We start from the raw sequence: 19,866 nt of genomic DNA, 5'->3' as shown, positions 1-19,866 counted from the left end.
GGGGGGGGGACCATGGACTTGCACTTGGATTCTTCTTTGCAGAGTAGTATAGCTGTTCCTAGCAACGTTCTGGTAGTTGAACAATGTAGAGAGAAGCCTTCAAGAATTGGGTATTCCCCAAATGTGTTCCGTTTCTTTCTCACTGGCTCAGAGTACGTGGGGCTTATACTATGTCAGGCTTATGCCATGACTGTTGTAAAAAGAGCTCATTCCCCACCTCTCCTGTGGTCAGATGAGATTGCAGGGACAGCAAGAGATTTTGACAGGTGGGCAGGACACTCTGCCTCTGAATTGTGTGATATCATAGCAATGCCATAGATAAATTATTGTTATTCTAGAAATCAAGGCTTTCTATACTAATGATCTGAACATCTTGAAATGTGTGTTTGTCAGGGGTTGCATTCTAAATGGTTACTGAAGAAACATTAACTACTCTGAAAGTTCTTTTAAATCAACTTGTTTTGCAGGCATGGCAAAAGGCGCGAAGCGATGGCTGGGAACGAGCTTTTTGTGAGAAGAATTTCCTTTCTCAGGCAACAATGGAGATTATCATAGGAATGAGAACACAGCTGCTTGGGCAACTCAGAGCATCAGGTAATAGATATATATCTGTATATTTATTAACCTGAAATCTGCTCCACAAAGTCTTCAAGCTTTCTTCCTGGATTGCACTGTACTACTAATTCCTGTGTATATGATCAGAGATACAGTTGCTATCTTTTGAGGTTTATTTTGGAGCAGTTATCCTACAACCAAACCTTTGGTTTACTTACACTGCAAGCATATTCCACTTGTTACCACATTTTGAGGTGTTATGCTATTGCAGTGGATTGTAAATATGCCCCAGTTATGTGTATTTGTGGTTACACTAGTAATATTTGCTGTGTAGATTGTGTAGTGAATACTTACTGTTCTGTTGTCCTAACAAAAGTGCACCTATGGCTGGTCCTATCCTGCTTTGAGCTTGCTTCAAGCCTCCGTGTTAAAATGAGATTTGCAGTTAAGAAGTAGTGGCTGAGTTTTAGACTGTGGATGGGAACATCCTTACTAATGATTATTGTAAACCTCTCTGGGAGTGTTTTCCAGCTGGAGCGCAGGGTAAAAATAAATAAGCCTGATAGCCCATCAAAGCCAAGAGCTAATTCAAGATGAGCTAATATTTTTGAGTTTGGCTCAGGAGCACAGAAAACTCAAATGAGGTATTTTAAGGGGAATTGTCAGAGGATCCAACCCCCACGGCAGGTTGCCAGGAACGGATAAGACAAGGAAAAGTCCTTACCATCTGCTTTTTATTCAATATTTACAGAGAGAGGATTGGAACACAGCCTCTTGGAATAATCGTGTTGTCCCAAGTGACTCTCCACCCCCTTTTTCTCCCACTTCCTCATTCATCACCTTGTCTCCTATGGGTGGCGCTGACGGCCCTTTGCTTCTCAGCCCTTTGCTCTCCTACTTTCAAGGCTCGCCGGGTTCTGGGAGGGGGCGGGCCTGGAATGCTTTCTAAAGACACTGTGTCTGTCAGCTGTCCCCCCTCTGGTGTTTCTTTTTCCTCCTCTTCCATTATTTCCCAGCTTTCCCCCTGATCTGCCTCTGAGCTGTGACCTCCCTCAAACCCCTGTAGTAATTCTGAACTGTCTTCTTCTCTGGAAGGGTCAGGCTGGGGGGGGGGGATAGTCTCCACCATTCCTCCTTTGCCCAGTCCCTGACAGGAATGATGTTTCAGTAAGTTTCAGCAGGCAAGATTGTGTCCTGAGTTAAATGAGAAAATGCTGCGTTTGAGTGTTGTTTGTTCTAGTGCAAAATAGCTTTTATTCTCCCATTCTGCAACCAAGGCAAGATCCTTTGCAACCAAATGCCCGAGTTTCACTGCTCAGAATGGTATACTGTTAATGACAGAGTGGGAGCTAAAAAGGCTATGCCTGACATGCGTCTCTGAAGTTAATAATAGCTTTCTTAATTAGCAGGACATACATTTCTTTCTTTTCTTTCTTTCTAGGTTTTGTAAGAGCCAGAGGTGGTGGCGACATAAGAGATGTTAACACCAACTCTGAGAACTGGGCTGTGGTGAAAGGTGCCTTAGTAGCTGGAATGTACCCCAATATAGTTCACGTTGACAGAGAGAACATTGTTTTGACTGGGCCAAAAGAAAAAAAAGTTAGATTTCATCCTACCTCCGTTCTTAGCCAGCCCCAGTATAAAAAGGTAAGAAGGTATAAAGTTTAAAATATTAGTGTGGGAGATATGAGGACCTCAGTTCTTCTGTGAGCTTTGAATGCTTTGTTTATTTAGAAACGTATTTTGAATAATAGCAACCCATGACCGATACCAGTTGCTATTCTTAACGAGGAAGCAGAGATCTAGTAAAATAAGGTGGCACAAGCCTTTGCTGAGTTTCTTTGCTAAACTTGTTTCAGCACCAAATGGTATACCTGATCTTGTTTCAGGACGTTTGTGTTGTAAAGTCTTTGTAAAGGATTCCTCATGTGGACTGTGCATCCCACCTCATGCAGCAGGATTTTACCCTTTCTTAAGGCTACCTGATGGGATGCGGGTGGTGCCGTGGGTTAAACCACAGAGCCTAGGACTTGCCGATCAGAAGTTCGGCGGTTCGAATCTTCGCCACGGGGTGAGCTCCCGTTGCTCAGTCCCTGCTCCTGCCAACCTAGCAGTTCGAAAGCACATCAAAGTGCAAGTAGATAAATAGGTACCACTCCGGCGGGAAGGTAAACGGCGTTTCCGTTTGCTGCTCTGGTTTGCCAGAAGCGGCTTAGTCATGCTGGCCACGTGACCTGGAAGCTGTACGCTGGCTCCCTTGGCCAATAAAGCGAGATGAGCGCCGCAACCCCAGAGTTGGTCACGACTGGACCTAATGGTCAGGGGTCCCTTTACCTTTACCTTTAAGGCTACCTGACCATGTACTTTTGTTCTGCATAGCTTTTTGTGTGTTTTATATGGAGCTCCCGTAGTCTCCCATACAGCAATGAGGAGGTTCACAACGGTTTAGATTCATCAATGCTGTGCATTGGGTACTCCCTTCCTATTTTCTTCAGAGGGCTGGGGAAGTTTGCTTGCAAACGGATGTTGTAAATTGTCCCTTTTTATCGAACCGAAAGAAGCAATTCTGTTCCTTCTGTGTTACTGCCTAACAGATTCCTCCAGCAAATGGTCAAGTGGCAGCTATTCAGGCACTTCCCACAGACTGGCTCATATACGATGAAATGACGAGAGCCCACCGCATAGCCAATATCAGGTGCTGCTCAACTGTGACGCCAGTCACCGTGGCCCTCTTCTGTGGATCAGCTAGGCTGCCAAGTAATGCTTTGCAGGAGCCTTCCTCCTTCAGAGGTATAGTGCTAGAATAAGAAATGTGGTTTTAATATGCATGTATGAGTACATCTAATCCACTTGTTGACTTGTGTTAGCAGTAGTTAAGAGCTGTTTGTTTCCTGCGCTAAAGTAAAATAAACATTTTTTTTTTATAATGGGAAGGGGAATGAAATATTGGCACTTGCTCATCTCATTTTTGCCTCTTAAATTCAAACAGATTGTTGGGTTCTGTTCATTATTTTGAAGTCTGGAAGCAGCTTCATACATTATGTTTTCTTGCAGGGAAAGCACCTCACTGTTGGGAAGAAAGTGTGGATTGTCTTGCCTTTAGCAGCACTTTCAAACAGTTCATTTTCTTAATGTTTTATTAAAATAAATATGAATGTGGTTACTGTCATATAAGCTAACCTGTTAAGTAAATGAGATAAAAGCAAAATGCAGCTGTATATTGCAAATAAAACTAAGCAGAGTACAAAGAAAGAAAGAAAAAGAAAGAAAGAAAGAAAGAAAGAAAGAAAGAAAGAAAGAAATGAATTGGAGTCCCAGAAAGCTTGGGTAACTGTAAGATCTTAAATGTCATGACTGTTATCACCTCATTCCAGAGAGTGAGTGCTATCGTTGGGAAGGCCCACTTCTGTGTTGCTAGGTATCCTGTTCTCAAGTTATTTAGCGCTTTAAATGTCAACAACAAAACCTTGAACTTAGTTCAGTAGCTAATAGGGAGTGAGTGCAGATCTTACAACGCTGGTGTAACATGTCAGTCTGGGTGTCCCACTAAGTCACCTAGCAGCTGCATTTTGCATTAGCTGCAGCTTCTGAACCAGGCACCAAGGTAGGAAGTTAGCAGATTAATCTTGATGCATATTAAAAATACATATCTCTTAATTGTTGTTGGTTTAAGTACAGAGTACAGTAAATGTTAATGTCTGAGATCTGCCTTTCTCTAATATAGTGGATGGTGTTCCTAATGACAGCAGTGATAGTGAGATGGAAGACAGAACTACTGCTAACTTGGCTGCCTTGAAACTGGATGAATGGCTTCATTTCAAATTAGACCCAGAGGTGCGTACTTCATCTGAAAAAAATTGAAAGGAAAAAACTCAGTCTTGAGAATTGCTTTCAGCTTTTGACCTCAAAATGACTTAGAATTAGGATCCCAGGCTCAAAAACTGACCTCTGAAAGAAACGGAACTCTTTGCTCTCTCATTTTCAGTATGGCACTATCCAGCATCGTAATCACTTTTTATAACTCTATGATGTGACCACATTAAAATATATGTTCTAGATACTGCATCTAAACAAACAAAAACCCCACTGTTGTACAGTAGGAAATGGTGCACAAAAAAGGGGAGTCAAATAAATTAAACAAAGGGATTGGAACCATTTCCATATGAGAAAAGGTTAAAATGTTTGGAGGACTTGGGAGAGATCAGCAGGGAGTTGGGGCTTGGTCTTCACCAATATGTGGAATTAATACCTGATGATGATGATGATATTAAATATTAAATAAACAGCAAGGGGACCTTAGTGTGTTTGTATAACATCATACATGCTGTGAAGAAAGTCATTGGAGGTATTTCCCCCTCTCAGTTAAATTAAATTATGTGGCTTTAGATTCAGAGAATGCATAATTAACATGGTATTTGCTATTCTAAAATTTGGTGATGGCTACTGACTTAGATAAGGGACGCGGGTGGCGCTGTGGGTAAAAGCCTCAGCGCCTAGGGCTTGCCGATCGAAAGGTCGGCGGTTCGAATCCCCGCGGCGGGGTGCGCTCCCGTTGTTCGGTCCCAGCGCCTGCCAACCTAGCAGTTCGAAAGCACTCTTGGGTGCAAGTAGATAAATAGGGACCGCTTACTAGTGGGAAGGTAAACGGCGTTTCCGTGTGCGGCTCTGGCTCGCCAGAGCAGCGATGTCACGCTGGCCACGTGACCCGGAAGTGTCTCCGGACAGCGCTGGCCCCCGGCCTCTTGAGTGAGATGGGCGCACAACCCTAGAGTCTGTCAAGACTGGCCGTACGGGCAGGGGTACCTTTACCTTTACCTTTTACTGGCTTAGATGACTTTAGAAGGTGGTTAAATTGATCTTCTATAAGTGTCCATTATAGAGGCTACTATCTCTACTGGCTAAATGGAAGCTCCAGATCTGATGAATGTATGGAGGTTGGAGGTAGGGACGGGATACATAATCCTGTGCACTTCACCTGGGTGGAAAGAGCAGGTGTTTCAACCATTTATTGATGTTGATTTAGATTGAACTCCTCCTTCCCTAGCCATTCATGTCCTTTCACCTCTGTAAACGGTGCTGCAAGAAAGCCATGCAGGGACAGTTTAATTCTGGACCTATCCCAGTTCTTCCTCTATCACTATGAGAATAATCATCCCAGTTGAAAAACTTGAAATTCTTTGCCAATGAGCATGGTTACAGATATAACAGAGGAATGAAGTATTAATTAAAATACTTTTTTTAAAAAAAAATCTCCCAAATACTTTGGAACAAAAGGATGTTTTCAGGAATCATGTTGCTGACATCAAACTTTCTCAAAGTATGGGAGTTATCAAAACTATTTAATACACTTGTATTCAATAAAAGGTCACCAAGCGTTCTTGGAAGGGTTTCCAAGACATATATATATATATATATATATATATATATTTTAAATTATAAACTATATTTATTACAGGCTGCTAGCCTACTCCTGCAATTGAGGCAAAAATGGCATAGTTTATTTTTACGGCGCATGAGAGCTCCTTCAAAGCCCTGGTCTCAAGTTGATGAGGCAACCATACGAGCAATCATTGCTGTTTTAAGCACTGAAGAACAGTCTGCAGGTCTACAGCAGCCTTCGGGAATTGGGCAAAGACCAAGACCCATGTCATCTGAAGAACTTCCTCTAGCGTCTTCATGGAGATCAAACACTAGCCGAAAAAGCTCAGCAGAAGCAGAATTCGCAGATGATGCTTTTAATGCTGAAAGGTCAGTATCTAGTGGATAGTGCTGTCCGCAGTACTGTGCTCTGTGCCTGCCGTGAATAGGAAGCACATAGTGTGCAAAGGGTTTAACCCCGTGAGGTGTCTGTATGCTTTAAAGCTCACCTTGGCCCTCTACATTTTTTGAGACTCCCAACTCCCATCAACCTCAGCTAGGATGGCCCAGTGATCTGGGATGATGGGAATTGTAGTTCAGCAACATACAGAGTGCTGTTGGTTGGCCATCCCTGCTTCACAAGTAGCAAGAAGGGATGAAGCTGTTGTTTTTCCCCCACCAGAGGTGACATAAGCTCTCCTCTCTGTGTCCACTCATTTCTTGTCCCTCAGCAGTTGCAAACCCACAGTTGGGTCACCTCAAACCAATACATTGTATTTCTTGATGGAGGGAGAGTTCCTTTCTGTTCTTGACTGGTGTTCAGGCTCCTGACCTAGTCTGACAGTGCATGCCCATAGAAAATCATACTGTGGTCGTGAGTCTTTTGCAAACAGAAGTGAAATCTGAGGTTCTATGCCTGCCTAAATCTTCCTTGCATTTTGGTTGACTTGTTGCTTCCACTGACCAAAATATCTGAAGCTTTACTAAAATGCATTAGGACAAAATAGGGATAGCTGGACCGAAACCTATTTAAGTCCCCCTCCTCTGAACTTTTCAAGAGCGCCTCTCCTGCCTGGTCAGGTAAGGCCATTGAGGAGGGCGGACTTACAAACACAAAACTTTATATGTAAAGATACTTCATGGAATCCCAGTTTTCTGTTATGGGGGCATTCACATACTCCCTCTCTCACACATATACATGCGCACATACATACATGAGTTTTTTAAAAAACTTTAGAATATACTGCTAAAAATAAGAATTGTCATGTGTAACAGACACAAGTATGCTACTGTTCAAGCTTAACGTAATTTCAGCATCATTAAAAAGGTAATCTAATAATACTGGAACATATTCAGGACGATTTTTCATAATTTTGAAATTAGTTTTCACACAACATTGATGGCTAACAGAGTAGTTAAAAAAATAAACAGCGTTAACAAAAAAAGCTTATTGTTCAACAATACAGTGGTACCTCAGGTTAAGTACTTAATTCGTTCTGGAGGTCCGTTCTTAACCTGAAACTGTTCTTAACCTGAAGCACCACTTTAGCTAATGGGGCCTCCTGCTGCCGCTGCGCTGCTGGAGCACAATTTCAGTTCTCATCCTGAAGCAAAGTTCTTAACCCAAGGTAATATTTCTGGGTTAGTGGAGTGTGTAACCTGAAGCGTATATAACCCGAGGTACCACTGTATTTATTTCTCTTCAATATTTAAAAACAAACAGCAAGAACCGCAAATATATAGGAAAGCAAAGGAATATTTATGAAGGACTTGAGCATAATATGAACTTAGTCTTTAACATGTTTGTAAAATCTCTCTAAAACAACTTGAAAATATATAGCCGTTTTCTCTTTCAGAAATCCCCCCAAAGCAACTTTAAGCTATGATATAAACAAAGAACAGAACAATACAATATTAAGGTAACGTTCCGATTTTTAAAGCTTTTAAAAAGCGTACTTCAAAGAGTACAAGGCAATTTGACAAGAGAAAAATAAATAGAATAGATTGCTTACTAAGGAAATATAAAAATAGTGAATTGCACTTTCCCTTCTCCAGAAAGTTTAAATTACTTGCTCATATGAACTACAGGGAAAGGAAATAACAAGGCATTGGTGTTGTTTGATTCTAGCAGCCATTACACCAGTCTGCCTTCTCATACCTAGTTCCACAGTGATAAATGGTAACTGGCAAACGGCTGCTGTGCATTCTGCTGCTGCTGAATAACTTGTCTGGAAACCTGTTATCCTTGCTTGCCTGACTTTGTCCCTATGCGGCTTTTTGATGAATATTGGGTTGCTAGTATATACAGAAAAACTGCTTCCGCCTGTCAACCAGAGGTTGTAACCCCATAAGTGTGAGCAGATGGCATCTTCAGGAAACCCCTTAGAGCAGGGGAGGCCAACCCGTGGTTCTTCAAGATGCTGTCAGATTCCAACTCTCATCAAACCCAGGCCAACATGGACAGTGGTCAGGGATCATGGGAGTTGTAGTCCCAACATCTGGAGGGCCACGCTTCCCTATCAATTCCCTAGAATTGCTTGATCCTCATTAAACATGGTTTTCTGCTTTCAACTTAACAGAGTTCTAATGAAGTCTGCATCTCCAGCATTTCACCAGCCCCTGAAATACAAAGAGAGAAGCGTCTTGCATTCCAAGCGAAGCACAGATGATAGGTCAGACCAGTCGTCTGTGAAATCTACAGACAGCAGCAGTTTCCCCAGCCCCTGTGCCAGTCCTTCTCCTCCGTCATCTGGGAAGGTACGGTAGCTGTTCTTCATCCTGTTTTAAATTTTTGGAAGCTGCTGACTGCTTGCTGAAATAATAAAATCAGACATAGTACTCTGGAGCTGACAACATTTTGAATATATCGCTGGTTTGATTTCCTTTTCTGGAGTGCATGGTTTAAGCTCTTTCAGATAAATTTGTATGGCTTATTTCTTTGCCACCTTGAGCTAGGAGTACCCTCTCAGATGTTTTTGTGTCTGTATGTAGAGCAGAAACACAAATACCTTGAGAATCATTGAAGAAAATTAAGGGATCGGTAGATCTTCGGCTAAAACAAGAGCCGTAGAAATGTTTAAAAACACAGAGTTTTAAAAGAGCTGACTGCTTTTGTATAATCCTGCTCTCTCCTCAATTCAGTTTTGGTTGACTATGGTGCTTGATTCATTCTCCTAAGAGCCAGAAAACCAGCTCTGCTTAGATACCAGAGCTGATTTCATTTGGTAAAATATGACCAGTACATTTATCCTACAAGATTTTTGGGATTCAACAAGAACTGGTCCTAAATGTACAGGCTGCTTCTAGAGACCTATTGACAGCCGATGGCAGAAGGGGCAGAGCTGCTTGGTTGTCCCTAAACTGTAGTTGTGCTAGAGAGCCCAATAACATTCAACTTGATGTATTGCAACATTGGATTACTACCTTAATTTGCAACGTTTCGTATTTGCATTCCTTTGACATCAAAGATACCAACTATTGAACTACTTTCCACAAGAATGGTATGGTCATACCTTAAAAAATACCTTTAAAGGTAATACCTTAAAAAAACCCCACAAGTGTCTAATCATTGACCTGTTTTTCATATAATGCTAAGACAGACCATGGCTTAGTGCAAATGCATGAACATGTAGATTTCTGCAGACAAGATTGCAACTGCAAGGCTCCTCTTCCAGTCATGCTTCTGCCATGGTACTTGGGGCTGAACCTTAGTGTTACCTTCAGATCTGTGGTCATGATTTAGCTCTTTCCAGAAAAACCACAAGTTGTACCATGGTTCTTGGTTTACCCCTTAAGGTTTCACTGATGAATTTGAATGTAATACCCAGCCAAAAGATAGCCTATCCCCAGGTAGTGCAGCTGTGGTCTTACTTGCTGTTAATTGCTGGGACATTGCTGGGTTGAGTGTGTCCAAACATTACAAAAGTTATCTGTTTTTGCAGGGCTCCAAGTCTCCTTCTCCAAGACCAAATATGCCAGTTCGATACTTCATTATGAAAAGCAGCAACCTGAGAAACCTTGAGATTTCACAGCAGAAGGGCATTTGGTCTACAACCCCAAGTAATGAGCGAAAACTGAACCGAGCCTTTTGGGAGAGCAGTGTTGTTTACTTAGTATTTTCTGTTCAGGGATCGGGACACTTTCAGGTGAGAAATTGATACACTGAAGTTGATGAGTATGTTGCAAAATTGTCACCAGACTATATCAACATCTGCTACCTTCACAACATTTACCTTGCTATAATTTGTCCTTTTCCTTCCTCCAGTGATGTAATATAGGCAACTTCTGTGTAGAGTTAATTTCTTAATTTTTCAAGGACCCAAGTTGTGATCTGACAAAGGACTGGCATTTTAATAAGGCTCTGAAAACTACTAGAAACAGGCAACCTCACATGAAAAATGGGGTTGAAATCCACCCTGGGAGTGACATTTATACAGAACTAGATCCACAATGTAATCCTCCTGACTTATTTTCATCTTCGTGGTAGTAAACAGTATTCTCAAACATGGTAGTAAACAGTATCCTCAAACTTCAGCCACTTAACATTTACATTTTCTTTTTTGTAAACAAAAAGCACCTGTGGCAACTAAGCACCTGAAGAAAAACAGCTGACTCTTACAAATGAATCTTTACCCCAGACAGTACTCAGATTCACATGGTTTTTCAAGCAAAAAACAACCCAGATAAGCAGTGAAGTGGCCTCATTATGCAGCACTACATGTGGCTTTATTGGGGGACATTTTGCCTCACCAAAGCATTTTAATTTGGCTTGAGATAGAAAAACAACTTCTAAAACCCTCTTTCTGTTTTAAGAATTAATGTATTGAGGTAAAAAAAGAATGCTGTGGGTTTTTTCAAGCAAAAACTGGTCAGAGAAGCATATTAAAATATTCTCCTGCACACAACACACATGGTTTTATTTTGGATATCCTGCTCCCCCAAGAAATATTAGAAGTCAGCTTGGGATAAAAAGACACCCCATAAACCTATCAGGTTTTTTTTCTACTAAGCGAGAATTGATGCTATCCAACTAAGCCATTCTTGGAATAAACCTACTGAGATTGATGGACTTCAGTTAATTTATTTCAATGGTCCTACTCTGATTTGGATACCACCTGATGTGTTTAATACAGAGTAAAAACTGGTTTTATTTAGATTCTAACATTTTAAATGTGTCGTAGGGCTTTGCTCGAATGTCTTCAGAGATTGGGCGTGAGAAGAGTCAGGATTGGGGTTCTGCTGGCTTAGGAGGAGTATTCAAGGTGGAGTGGATCCGGAAAGAAAGTCTTCCTTTTCAGTTTGCTCACCACTTACTCAACCCTTGGAACGACAACAAGAAAGTACAAATAAGTCGAGATGGCCAGGTATGTTGATTTTACAGCTCTGAGTACAAGTATTTGCTCAAGGATAGATTACTTGATTCCCTCTGTCTTCATTGTCAAGAATGTCTTGACATAGTTCATTTTTTAAAACCGGTAATGGCCAGTTTTATCTCACTATTTGAAATAACATCAAAATGTAAGAAATTTCCCTGTAGAGTGAAATACGTAACTTCGGCTTTGTAATTGAAGCAGCCTCTACTGAGGCTAGTTGTCATTTCCATGTAGTGGTCATCTTTTTATAGCCGGACCTTATAACACCATCACTTTCCCCCCTTCCCTGGTGTAGGAACTGGAACCTCAGGTTGGTGAACAGTTGCTACAGCTCTGGGACCGTATTCCTTTAGGAGAGAAAAATGCGGCTGATTGAAAATACGACGGGCAACTTTTGAGGTATACTCTCCAGATGAGAATGTGAATGAATTTGAAGGTTTTCTAACCCTGTTGGTGAAGCTTAGAGAAAGTAGTAGCTGTTCTCAAGTGGTTATTGATGTAATATTGGATAGATCCACACGTCACTAGATTTTAAGGCTAGGAGAGGGGGAAGTGGAGCTAAAATACTGCACCAGGGTGACAGCTGTGGAGGGAGGATGCAGAGCGAAAGGTCAGTAGAGCAGGCAAGTGAAGCAGAAGATTGCAAGGCCAGCGTAGTAATTTCCTGTGTTTTAAAATGCTCTTCCAGAACAAGCTTGATGTACAGAGTGGTCACTTGAGAAAATCACATTGTCATTTGCCAAAATTAAACAGAAGTTTTTGTTTGACGAATGAAGACTTAAAACTTTGTCATTCTCCTCCACAGTTCCACCTCCTGTGAAATATATAATGTGCTAAGATCGCCAGTGCACCTAAAGAAGGAAATGCCTGAGGGAAAATGGGCTGCAGGCATTCAGCAGCACTCCTCTAGCACAGACTAGATTTGATTCTGTGTTCTGGTTTGAAGGAAACAATGTGGACTGCTCTTATTTTCATTGAGAAGTTTGTTCTTTTTCATTCACTTTGAAGTTTCAAATGTTAAGACACCCAAACTCCAAATGGTGGGTCACCGAAGCAGACCAAAGCTGCTGTTGAAATTTTAACCGTGTTGTAATTTAAAGCAGTAGGTCTGGGAACAATGAGTAATATTCATCTGGATAGAATCCTGTTCCGACAAGGCTCAATGGAGGTACAGCTTCGAAGTTGAAAGGGTTGGGAACACCTGCTACTGGACTAAAACTGAGTAGACAAAGCAGTGAAAAGAGCCTCCTCCCCTCAGATTAAATCCAATTTAAATGATGAGTGCCTTTTGTCAGAAAGCTGGCTTTGGGGTGTTTTAATTTTGACTTTATTCTGTGTCCATTATGTGCTTGCAGAAATGGGCATGGATTTCCTAATTCTTTGCTCGTAGTGGGTGCATCAGGAACAACCTCTTCACTTTTGAAGGAAAGTTATCTTTAAGGAACCATTTTGTTTTGATTAGCCTTCCTCTTAAAACAATCACCAGCAACTTTTTTCTCCTTCCCAAAATTGTCTACAAGTTCCTTGTAGTGTGTCCTTTTGATTTTCTTTTTCACTTGCCATATTTCTTTTGACTTGATTTGTTTAAATAGCTCCCTCCTACATTGTGCAAATATATAATCTGTTCTACTTTGCTTGTACAGCCCCCCACTCAATCTCTTTCCTGTAGTTTCGTTTTTTAAAAGCACGGTGGCCAAATCAGCTTTTCTGCAGAGCATTTGAACAGGGATGGTTTAATTACTGAGCAGTCTTCTAAGTTAAGAATGTTAAAAAGGCAATTATTTGCCACAAACCACTAATAAAAGGATAAAACTACAGTGCATTAGCTTTTACATGAATTTCGGATTTGAATTTCTTGGCTTTGCATTTCATTGTTAAGGGTTTTTTACATTTTCATGTATAGATTGACTTATTTGTGATTTTTGAGCATGTGTAACTGAGTTCCTCTGTACATCTCGTCGCATTTTCTTGTTAATTTTTACTAATGCCAGTCATTTACCAGTTTACCAGTTTTAAGTTGGAAATAAGATGTATTTAGAATAAAGCCATTTTGTTTTTAGCTGATTGGTGTTTTGGAGCAATTTCTACAGCAGAGAGTAACTTGTTATCAAAGCACTATATCTACCAAGAATTAGTTCTTCACATCTGATTGTTAAATTGCATTCATTGTCAGGTTGTATATAGCAACAATAAGTATTCTGTTCTAGTTCTTCTTCATGTACAATTGATATACAAACTGCAGTAACCTAATATAGCTTAAAAAGGAAATTAGGAAGAAGGCTGTCTTACATGTTTCTTATAAATGTCTTCAAGATCAGGATTCAGGTGCAGCTATTCTCGGGTACAAAGGAAATGTGATCAGTTACATGCTTTTTTGCTATAGGCTAGATATTTCTAAAGCACAAAATAATAATAAGTTATATGAAAATATAGTGTCAGCATGGTTGGGTTGTATGTACATTCCTCCCCTAAATAAAGTTTACATGCACACAGGTTTATTATTCCTGTTAGTGAATTTCATCTACTTCTAAAAAGCTGAATAATCTTTTTCATAGTACAACTTAATTCTGCGTAAGCTTAAAGGGTCCTCCTTTCCTAGTCACTGCTACAGGGTTAAGCAGTCACTGCGTTCTGGACTGATGAGTTCACTGTTCATTTGTCTTTCCTTATCTATCTTGGGCTTTTAATCAAAATGAAAGGTGAGTAGCCAGTGAAGAATCTGGTTCCTATGATGTCTGCTCTGCTCTGCTCTGGAACTGAGGTGTGTGCTCATAAATAAAGTAGCCATAGTGCTGAATACTAGGGGTGTATGATAGGTAAAGACAAAGCTGTTTCCAAGTGTTTGGAAATGAAGATATTTCTTCCTGAGTGTACATATCAAGTTGCTATATGTCCTTTTACTGTCCATATGTATTTTTATGGGTTGGCCTGTCTAAATCTCAAAATCCAAAAGTTCCCAATTCCTTTCACAGCCAGTCCTCTTTCTTTGACTTTCAAAACTGGTCAAAACAAAGAGTGATAAAATATGAATGCATCAATGAAGCACTCTCTTCTCTAGCTCCATATACAGTGGTACCTCTGGTTAAGAACTTAATTCGTTCTGGAGGTCCGTTCTTAACCTGAAACTGTTCTTAACCTGAGGTACCACTTTAGCTAATGGGGCCTCCTGCTGCCGCCGCACTGCTGCCACGCGATTTCTGTTCTCATCCTGAAGCAAAGTTCTTAACCTGAGGTACTATTTCTGGGTTAGCGGAGTCTGTAACCTGAAGCATCTGTAACCTGAAGCGTATGTAACCCGAGGTACCACTGTAAAGAACAAACAGTTTGATAATAACAAATGCATAGTTGAAAAGCGCTGAGGCTTAGGTAGTGGAGCTATCAGAGCTCTCCAGTGACAATGAAGCAGCAAAAGCATGATCTGTTTTGAAGAGCTGTGGCAGGAGGTAAGAGGCCCAAGGATTACAAGCGGGAACTTCAGTGAAAAATACCTGATCTAGGTGGTATGTGGCAGGTAACCTGCTTTGCTCATTTAATAACCTTGCCTTGTCAACAGCCTTCTTTTATTTCTTTATATTTATTAAATTTGTATACCGTCCTTCATCCATAGATCTTTGGGCAACTCACAACATAAAAAATGCAATATAAAAAACACAAAATATATAATAAAAATAAGAACCAAAACAAACCCTTCCCTCAACACATTTAAAAGGGTATTGGATGTTAATCAGCCAAAGGCCTGCTTGAAGAAGAACGTTTTTGCCTACAATGCATCTGGCTTTTTATAATTCTCGGATAGGGGACTGAGATTTTGGGCAGCTTCAGCTGCCAGGGAGCCTCCTTTACTTGCATTGAACTTTTTTGTCAGAATCAGTTTTTACTCTTTCCGATTTGAAAAAAATTAAAAAACCCTTCTCCAAAAGCACTTTTCAAGCTGTGATACTTCCATGGTTGGCCCAAGCCCTTGAGACCTCTTATTACAGGAAAGCATGTTTGCTTTTTTGTTCCTGCAAGCCATTCTAGAAATGCCCCTAGGTTTAATGCTGGGTGGCAACTTCTCTTGGAAGTAATTGAAGCCCCCCCTTTTTTTTCTGACCCTGTTTATGAGGAGAAATTAAAAAAAAACAAAACTTTTGTACAGTAATGCGGAATACAAATACTCTTCTTATGGTACTATTGCACTGGCAGCCAGTCTTGGTATCTGTTTGCTTTTTTGAGTGAATCTGTTCCCTGCTCTTTGCATTCTTTGGAAGGTTCTAGAATATACCGACACATTTCTAAAGCAGAAGCATTCACTCCATCTTGGGATGCCAATATTTGGGAATATATCGCACTCCAGTCAATCTGCATAATTTGGGGGTGAGAGGATCTGTATGATCTTAAGCAATTGGTTAGTTATACAGAAGCTGGATGAAATAGGATCATTGGGGTCTCTGTCTTTTAGTGGTGGTCTTCATTGTACTTTGTTCAGTCAGCGTGGAGCCAGCATTATGCATATTTGTACAAAAGTAAAGCATGTTTAGGATTGCAGTCTTTGACACTGGAAAACTACCGTTGACAAAGCTAAAGGACAGAATGTATTCCACAGTAAAGCTACAAATCTGACTTGCCTCCGTGTGTGTGTGTGTGTGTGTGTGTGTGTTTATGAGTAGGGGCTTACCCACTCAGACCAAGATTCTGCTAAATTAAGATGTGCAGATATGATACAAACTTAAAGAAACATTTCCCAGTTGGTAATGTTCTGAAGTCCTAGAAGCATCTCTGAACCTTTGTTTCAACTCCGCAACATGGTTACATCCTTGATGTAGTGCAGAAAATATTAGTGTCGTGCTAGGTGGTGCTATTGTATAAATTTTTAAAATAGGGAATGCCCTTTTCACATGAAAAAAAAAGGGAACTACCTCATTCAGCCTCTCTCTTCCCTGGTTATTTGGTATCTTCCCTGACACAAATGATACTTGTACAAAGAGAAACATTATGGTCCACTGACTACAAATATATAAGAAGCAAAGCACCCATTGTGAGGTGAATGTGAACCTGTATATGGTCCTATATGCTTTAAGGAATCCTGAAGGATGTAGCATATCTGCGTAGACATTGCATCCTCCCGCAGGATCCCTGTCAGTGTGGGCTGGGGCACCCAGAGCCAAAGTTAGGCCCCAGATTCTGCCCTTCCCTTGATAGTGTTTCTAAACATAGCTCAAATCCTCTCCGCAGAGGCTTGCCCTTCCCATAATAAGCAAAGCTCCGTTCCGTGCTCCCACTTTAGCCCTATTGATTGGTCCTCCCTGTTCTTTAATCCAGAGGATTCTCAGAGTGGCTTATAACAAGATTTGAAACGTGTAACAATAAAAAACCAAAACCCCAACAAAACAGCATACCCAGCAAAAAGCAGAACTGAAAATCACAAATGTAAAAGGCCTGGGGAAATAAAAAAGGGATTGCCTGCCACCAAAACGTCGTCAAACTTGATGTCTGGCAAACTCCAAACCTCTTGGAGGTCCTTAGCTAGTACAACATGTATGAAGAAGATCTGTCTCTGGTCAGAACCTGCCTTGCTTCAGTGTGGATGGGATTCAGAAAGGTCCTCTGAGATGAATCTTAATTCATGAGAAGGCTTGCGAGGAAAGGCATTCATTCAGTTATTCCACTTTGACAGGATAAGGCAACTAGTTTTTTATATAGTTGGTAGGGATTTTCATTGTGAAAACCACCTTCAGCTTCCATGATAGATACTTGGATATTAACATCCTTAAAGGGCTATTGTAGGTTGAACTGCGCAAATGCTCTGGAGGAACTCAAAAGGTTTGAAGACCTCGTACCAATTTATGCCATTGGTTCATCTGGCTGCTTTCCTGGTTTTTAAACTTTCCCATCCCTATGGAGGTGGCAGACATTGAACCATAGCCCTATCACTGACCTATGGGAACACACTAACTGAGGAGTGTTTGGGAATCTAGCAAAGAAACAACCTGTCTTTGCCACACAGTCAACCTTGAGTGTGTCAGTTATTTCCAGATTACCGTATTTATGAGTATGAAATGTGCACCTTTTTTGGCCAAATTGCATCACAAAAATTAGGGTGTGCATTAGATTTGGTGGCGCATTTACATTCACCAGCAAATACTTTTTTTGGTTTCAAGGTTTTGAAAAATGAGGTGCGTATTAGATTTGATGGTGCATTGTTGTTGTTTAGTCGTTTAGTCGTGTCCGACTCTTCGTGACCCCATGGACCAGAGCACGCCAGGCACTTCTGTCTTCCACTGCCTCCAGTAGTTTGGTCAAACTCATGCTGGTAGCTTTGAGAACATTATCCAACCATCTCGTCCTCTGTTGTCCCCTTCTCCCAACATCAGGGTCTTTTCCAGGCAGTCTGCTCTTCTCATGAGATGGCCAAAGTATTGGAGCCTGAGCTGTGTGTGTGTGTGTGTGTGTGATGGTGCATTAGATTCGTGTAAATACAGAAATTTGCACCCATTGCTTAATTTGCCTCAATTGAAGTCAGAGGGACATAGAGGTGCTCAGTTGTGGCTACCCACTCAGTTGTGGGTGGAGGCTCATATAAACTTAAATGCAAAAAGTTGTGGAAATACATCTACTACTACTACATTTTTCCTGCAATATAATACACACTACAGTAGTACCTCCAGTTATGTAACCCTCTGGTTACGTAACTTTCGGGATGCGAAAGCAGCAAACCCGGAAGTATTTTACCGGGTTTGGTTGCGCGTGCATGCGCAGAAGCGATCCTCAGGTTGCGGAAACCTCGGGATCCGACCAGACCTCCAGAACGGATCCTGTCCACAACTGGAGGTACCACTGTATATAATAATAATAATAATAATAATAATAATAATAATAATAATAATTTTTATTTATACCCAGCCAAGGCCGGGTTCAGAGCGGCTTACAAGCAATAATAAAAACAAGTTGAATGATTACAACTTTAAAACAAAATTAAAATACAACAATTAAAATATTGAAACATTAAAATATTAAAATGTAGCCTCCTCGCAGGAGGAGAAGGAAAAGAAAAAAGAAAGAGAGGGAGGGAATCAAATTGGCTCCAAGCCAAAGGCCAGGCAGAACAACTCTGTCTTACAGGCCCTGCGGAAAGAAATCAGATCCTGCAGGGCCCTGGTCTCATGAGGCAGAGCGTTCCACCAGGCTGGAGCCAGAGTTGAAAAGGCCCTGGCTCTGGTTGAAGCCAATCTAACTTCCTTAGGGCCTGGGACTACTAGGGTGTTGCTGTTTATGGACCTTGAGGCTCTCCGTGGGGCATACCGGGAGAGGCGATCCCGTAGGTACAAGGGTCCTAGGCTGTGAAGGGCTTTAAAGGTCAAAAGCAGCACCTTAAATCTGACCCTGTACTCCACCAGGAGCCAGTGCAGCTTGAAAAGCACTGGGTGAATATGCTCCCATGGGAGCCTCGCTGCAGCATTCTCCATCCGCTGGAGTTTCTGGGACAGCTTCAAGGGCAGCCCCGCGTAGAGCGAATTACAGTAGTCAAGCCTGGAGATGACCGTCGCATGGATCACTGTGGCCAGGTCGGGGCGGGAAAATATGATGACATCACTTACAAGCGGCTCATGTTCCCATCCATTGCCCCTGTACTTATCTCTTGGGAAACTAGCTTGATAAGATGGAATCAAACAATGTGTTTGAACAAAGGATTTGAAACTGGCATAAAGGTAGGCATTGCTTTAATGTGCAAGAGGTGAATACACAACAAAAAAAAAATTGACCACAGAAGTCAAGAAAGTATAAATATAGCATATAATCAAAAGAACTGGTTGAGTTACATCCTTGCAGCATAGCTGTTATCACAGATGGTTAAGTGCACATGCCCAAACCATTGGTGGGGGGGTAGATATTTTGCTGCAACTTCAGACAGTGCTAAAGTAGCTTTATCTATCAGCTCTAGCAGGTGTGTGCATTGTTCCTTATCTGGAAAGGCCAGTAGTGTTCTATAAAGGGTGTTTATTTGTTCAAACCATTCTCTCTCTCTACACATACACACACAAAGAGATTAATGGTTGTTTGATAAAAGAGTGGTCACCCAAGCCATAAAAGTATATGATAGTCCTTTCTTCTGACAGGATACCCTGTGAAGGAATGTTTTTCAAATTGCAGTAGTCCTTAAATGGACAGTATTGTAATGTGCAGGAATAACCGAAGACGGTGAAGGAAAATGCAATCTAGGTTTGAAGCATTCAGACTCTTGGCATGTTTCTGTTTCTCCGTGACGTTAGAGTCTTAATCCTCCCCAAAATAGACCCTTATCAATAAAGAAGCTCTGCTCTGCAAATTCTCTTCAATTTACAGTTCAGCTGAGGCAGCAGATAGTTGGAAAGTCAAAAGGCAGCCCCTTGGCTTCACAGTGCCATTTATCTCTGAAAATCAGCAATGTGAAAATTTGCTATTTCAATGGGGCAATCTACTGTCAATTATTTGGACAAAAAGCGCATTGTCTGTGCTTGTTGTTGGGAATCCAAAAGCAGAAAAGTCAGGGGAAGGAGCCAAAACCCCCGGAGAAAGCAGCATGCAAACTAGTTTCACTAAATCCAAGGGCAAAAATAATGCG

At 41.2% G+C, this 19,866-nt stretch overlaps 1 protein-coding gene across 4 annotated transcripts in view; it reads left to right on the top strand.

Moving 5' to 3' along the window:
* YTHDC2 (YTH N6-methyladenosine RNA binding protein C2) overlaps positions 1–13,778 on the top strand; it is a 35,008-nt gene extending 21,230 nt beyond the window's left edge. Inside the window, exons 21-31 of one of the 4 annotated variants that reach the window (XM_083403654.1) lie at positions 468–594; positions 1,997–2,202; positions 3,150–3,345; positions 4,280–4,389; positions 6,011–6,303; positions 7,770–7,832; positions 8,493–8,670; positions 9,855–10,058; positions 11,094–11,276; positions 11,581–11,684; positions 12,091–13,778. In XM_083403654.1, coding sequence (XP_083259780.1) covers positions 468–594; positions 1,997–2,202; positions 3,150–3,345; positions 4,280–4,389; positions 6,011–6,303; positions 7,770–7,832; positions 8,493–8,670; positions 9,855–10,058; positions 11,094–11,276; positions 11,581–11,661 — 1,641 coding nt within the window. In that variant the 3' untranslated portion in view covers positions 11,662–11,684; positions 12,091–13,778. Of the gene's footprint in view, positions 1–467; positions 595–1,996; positions 2,203–3,149; positions 3,346–4,279; positions 4,390–6,010; positions 6,304–7,769; positions 7,833–8,492; positions 8,671–9,854; positions 10,059–11,093; positions 11,277–11,580 lie in introns of all 4 variants that reach the window. The other 3 variants (XM_083403656.1, XM_083403653.1, XM_083403655.1) reach the window with 3 other exon arrangements.
* Positions 13,779–19,866: the final 6,088 nt, after the last annotated feature.

This window comes from Podarcis tiliguerta, assembly GCF_965153285.1.
Source record: "Podarcis tiliguerta genome assembly, chromosome: 11".
NCBI classification, from domain to species: domain Eukaryota; kingdom Metazoa; phylum Chordata; class Lepidosauria; order Squamata; family Lacertidae; genus Podarcis; species Podarcis tiliguerta.
Note: the sequence above shows the minus strand (reverse complement) of the source record. Positions and strands in the feature narration are given on the sequence as shown.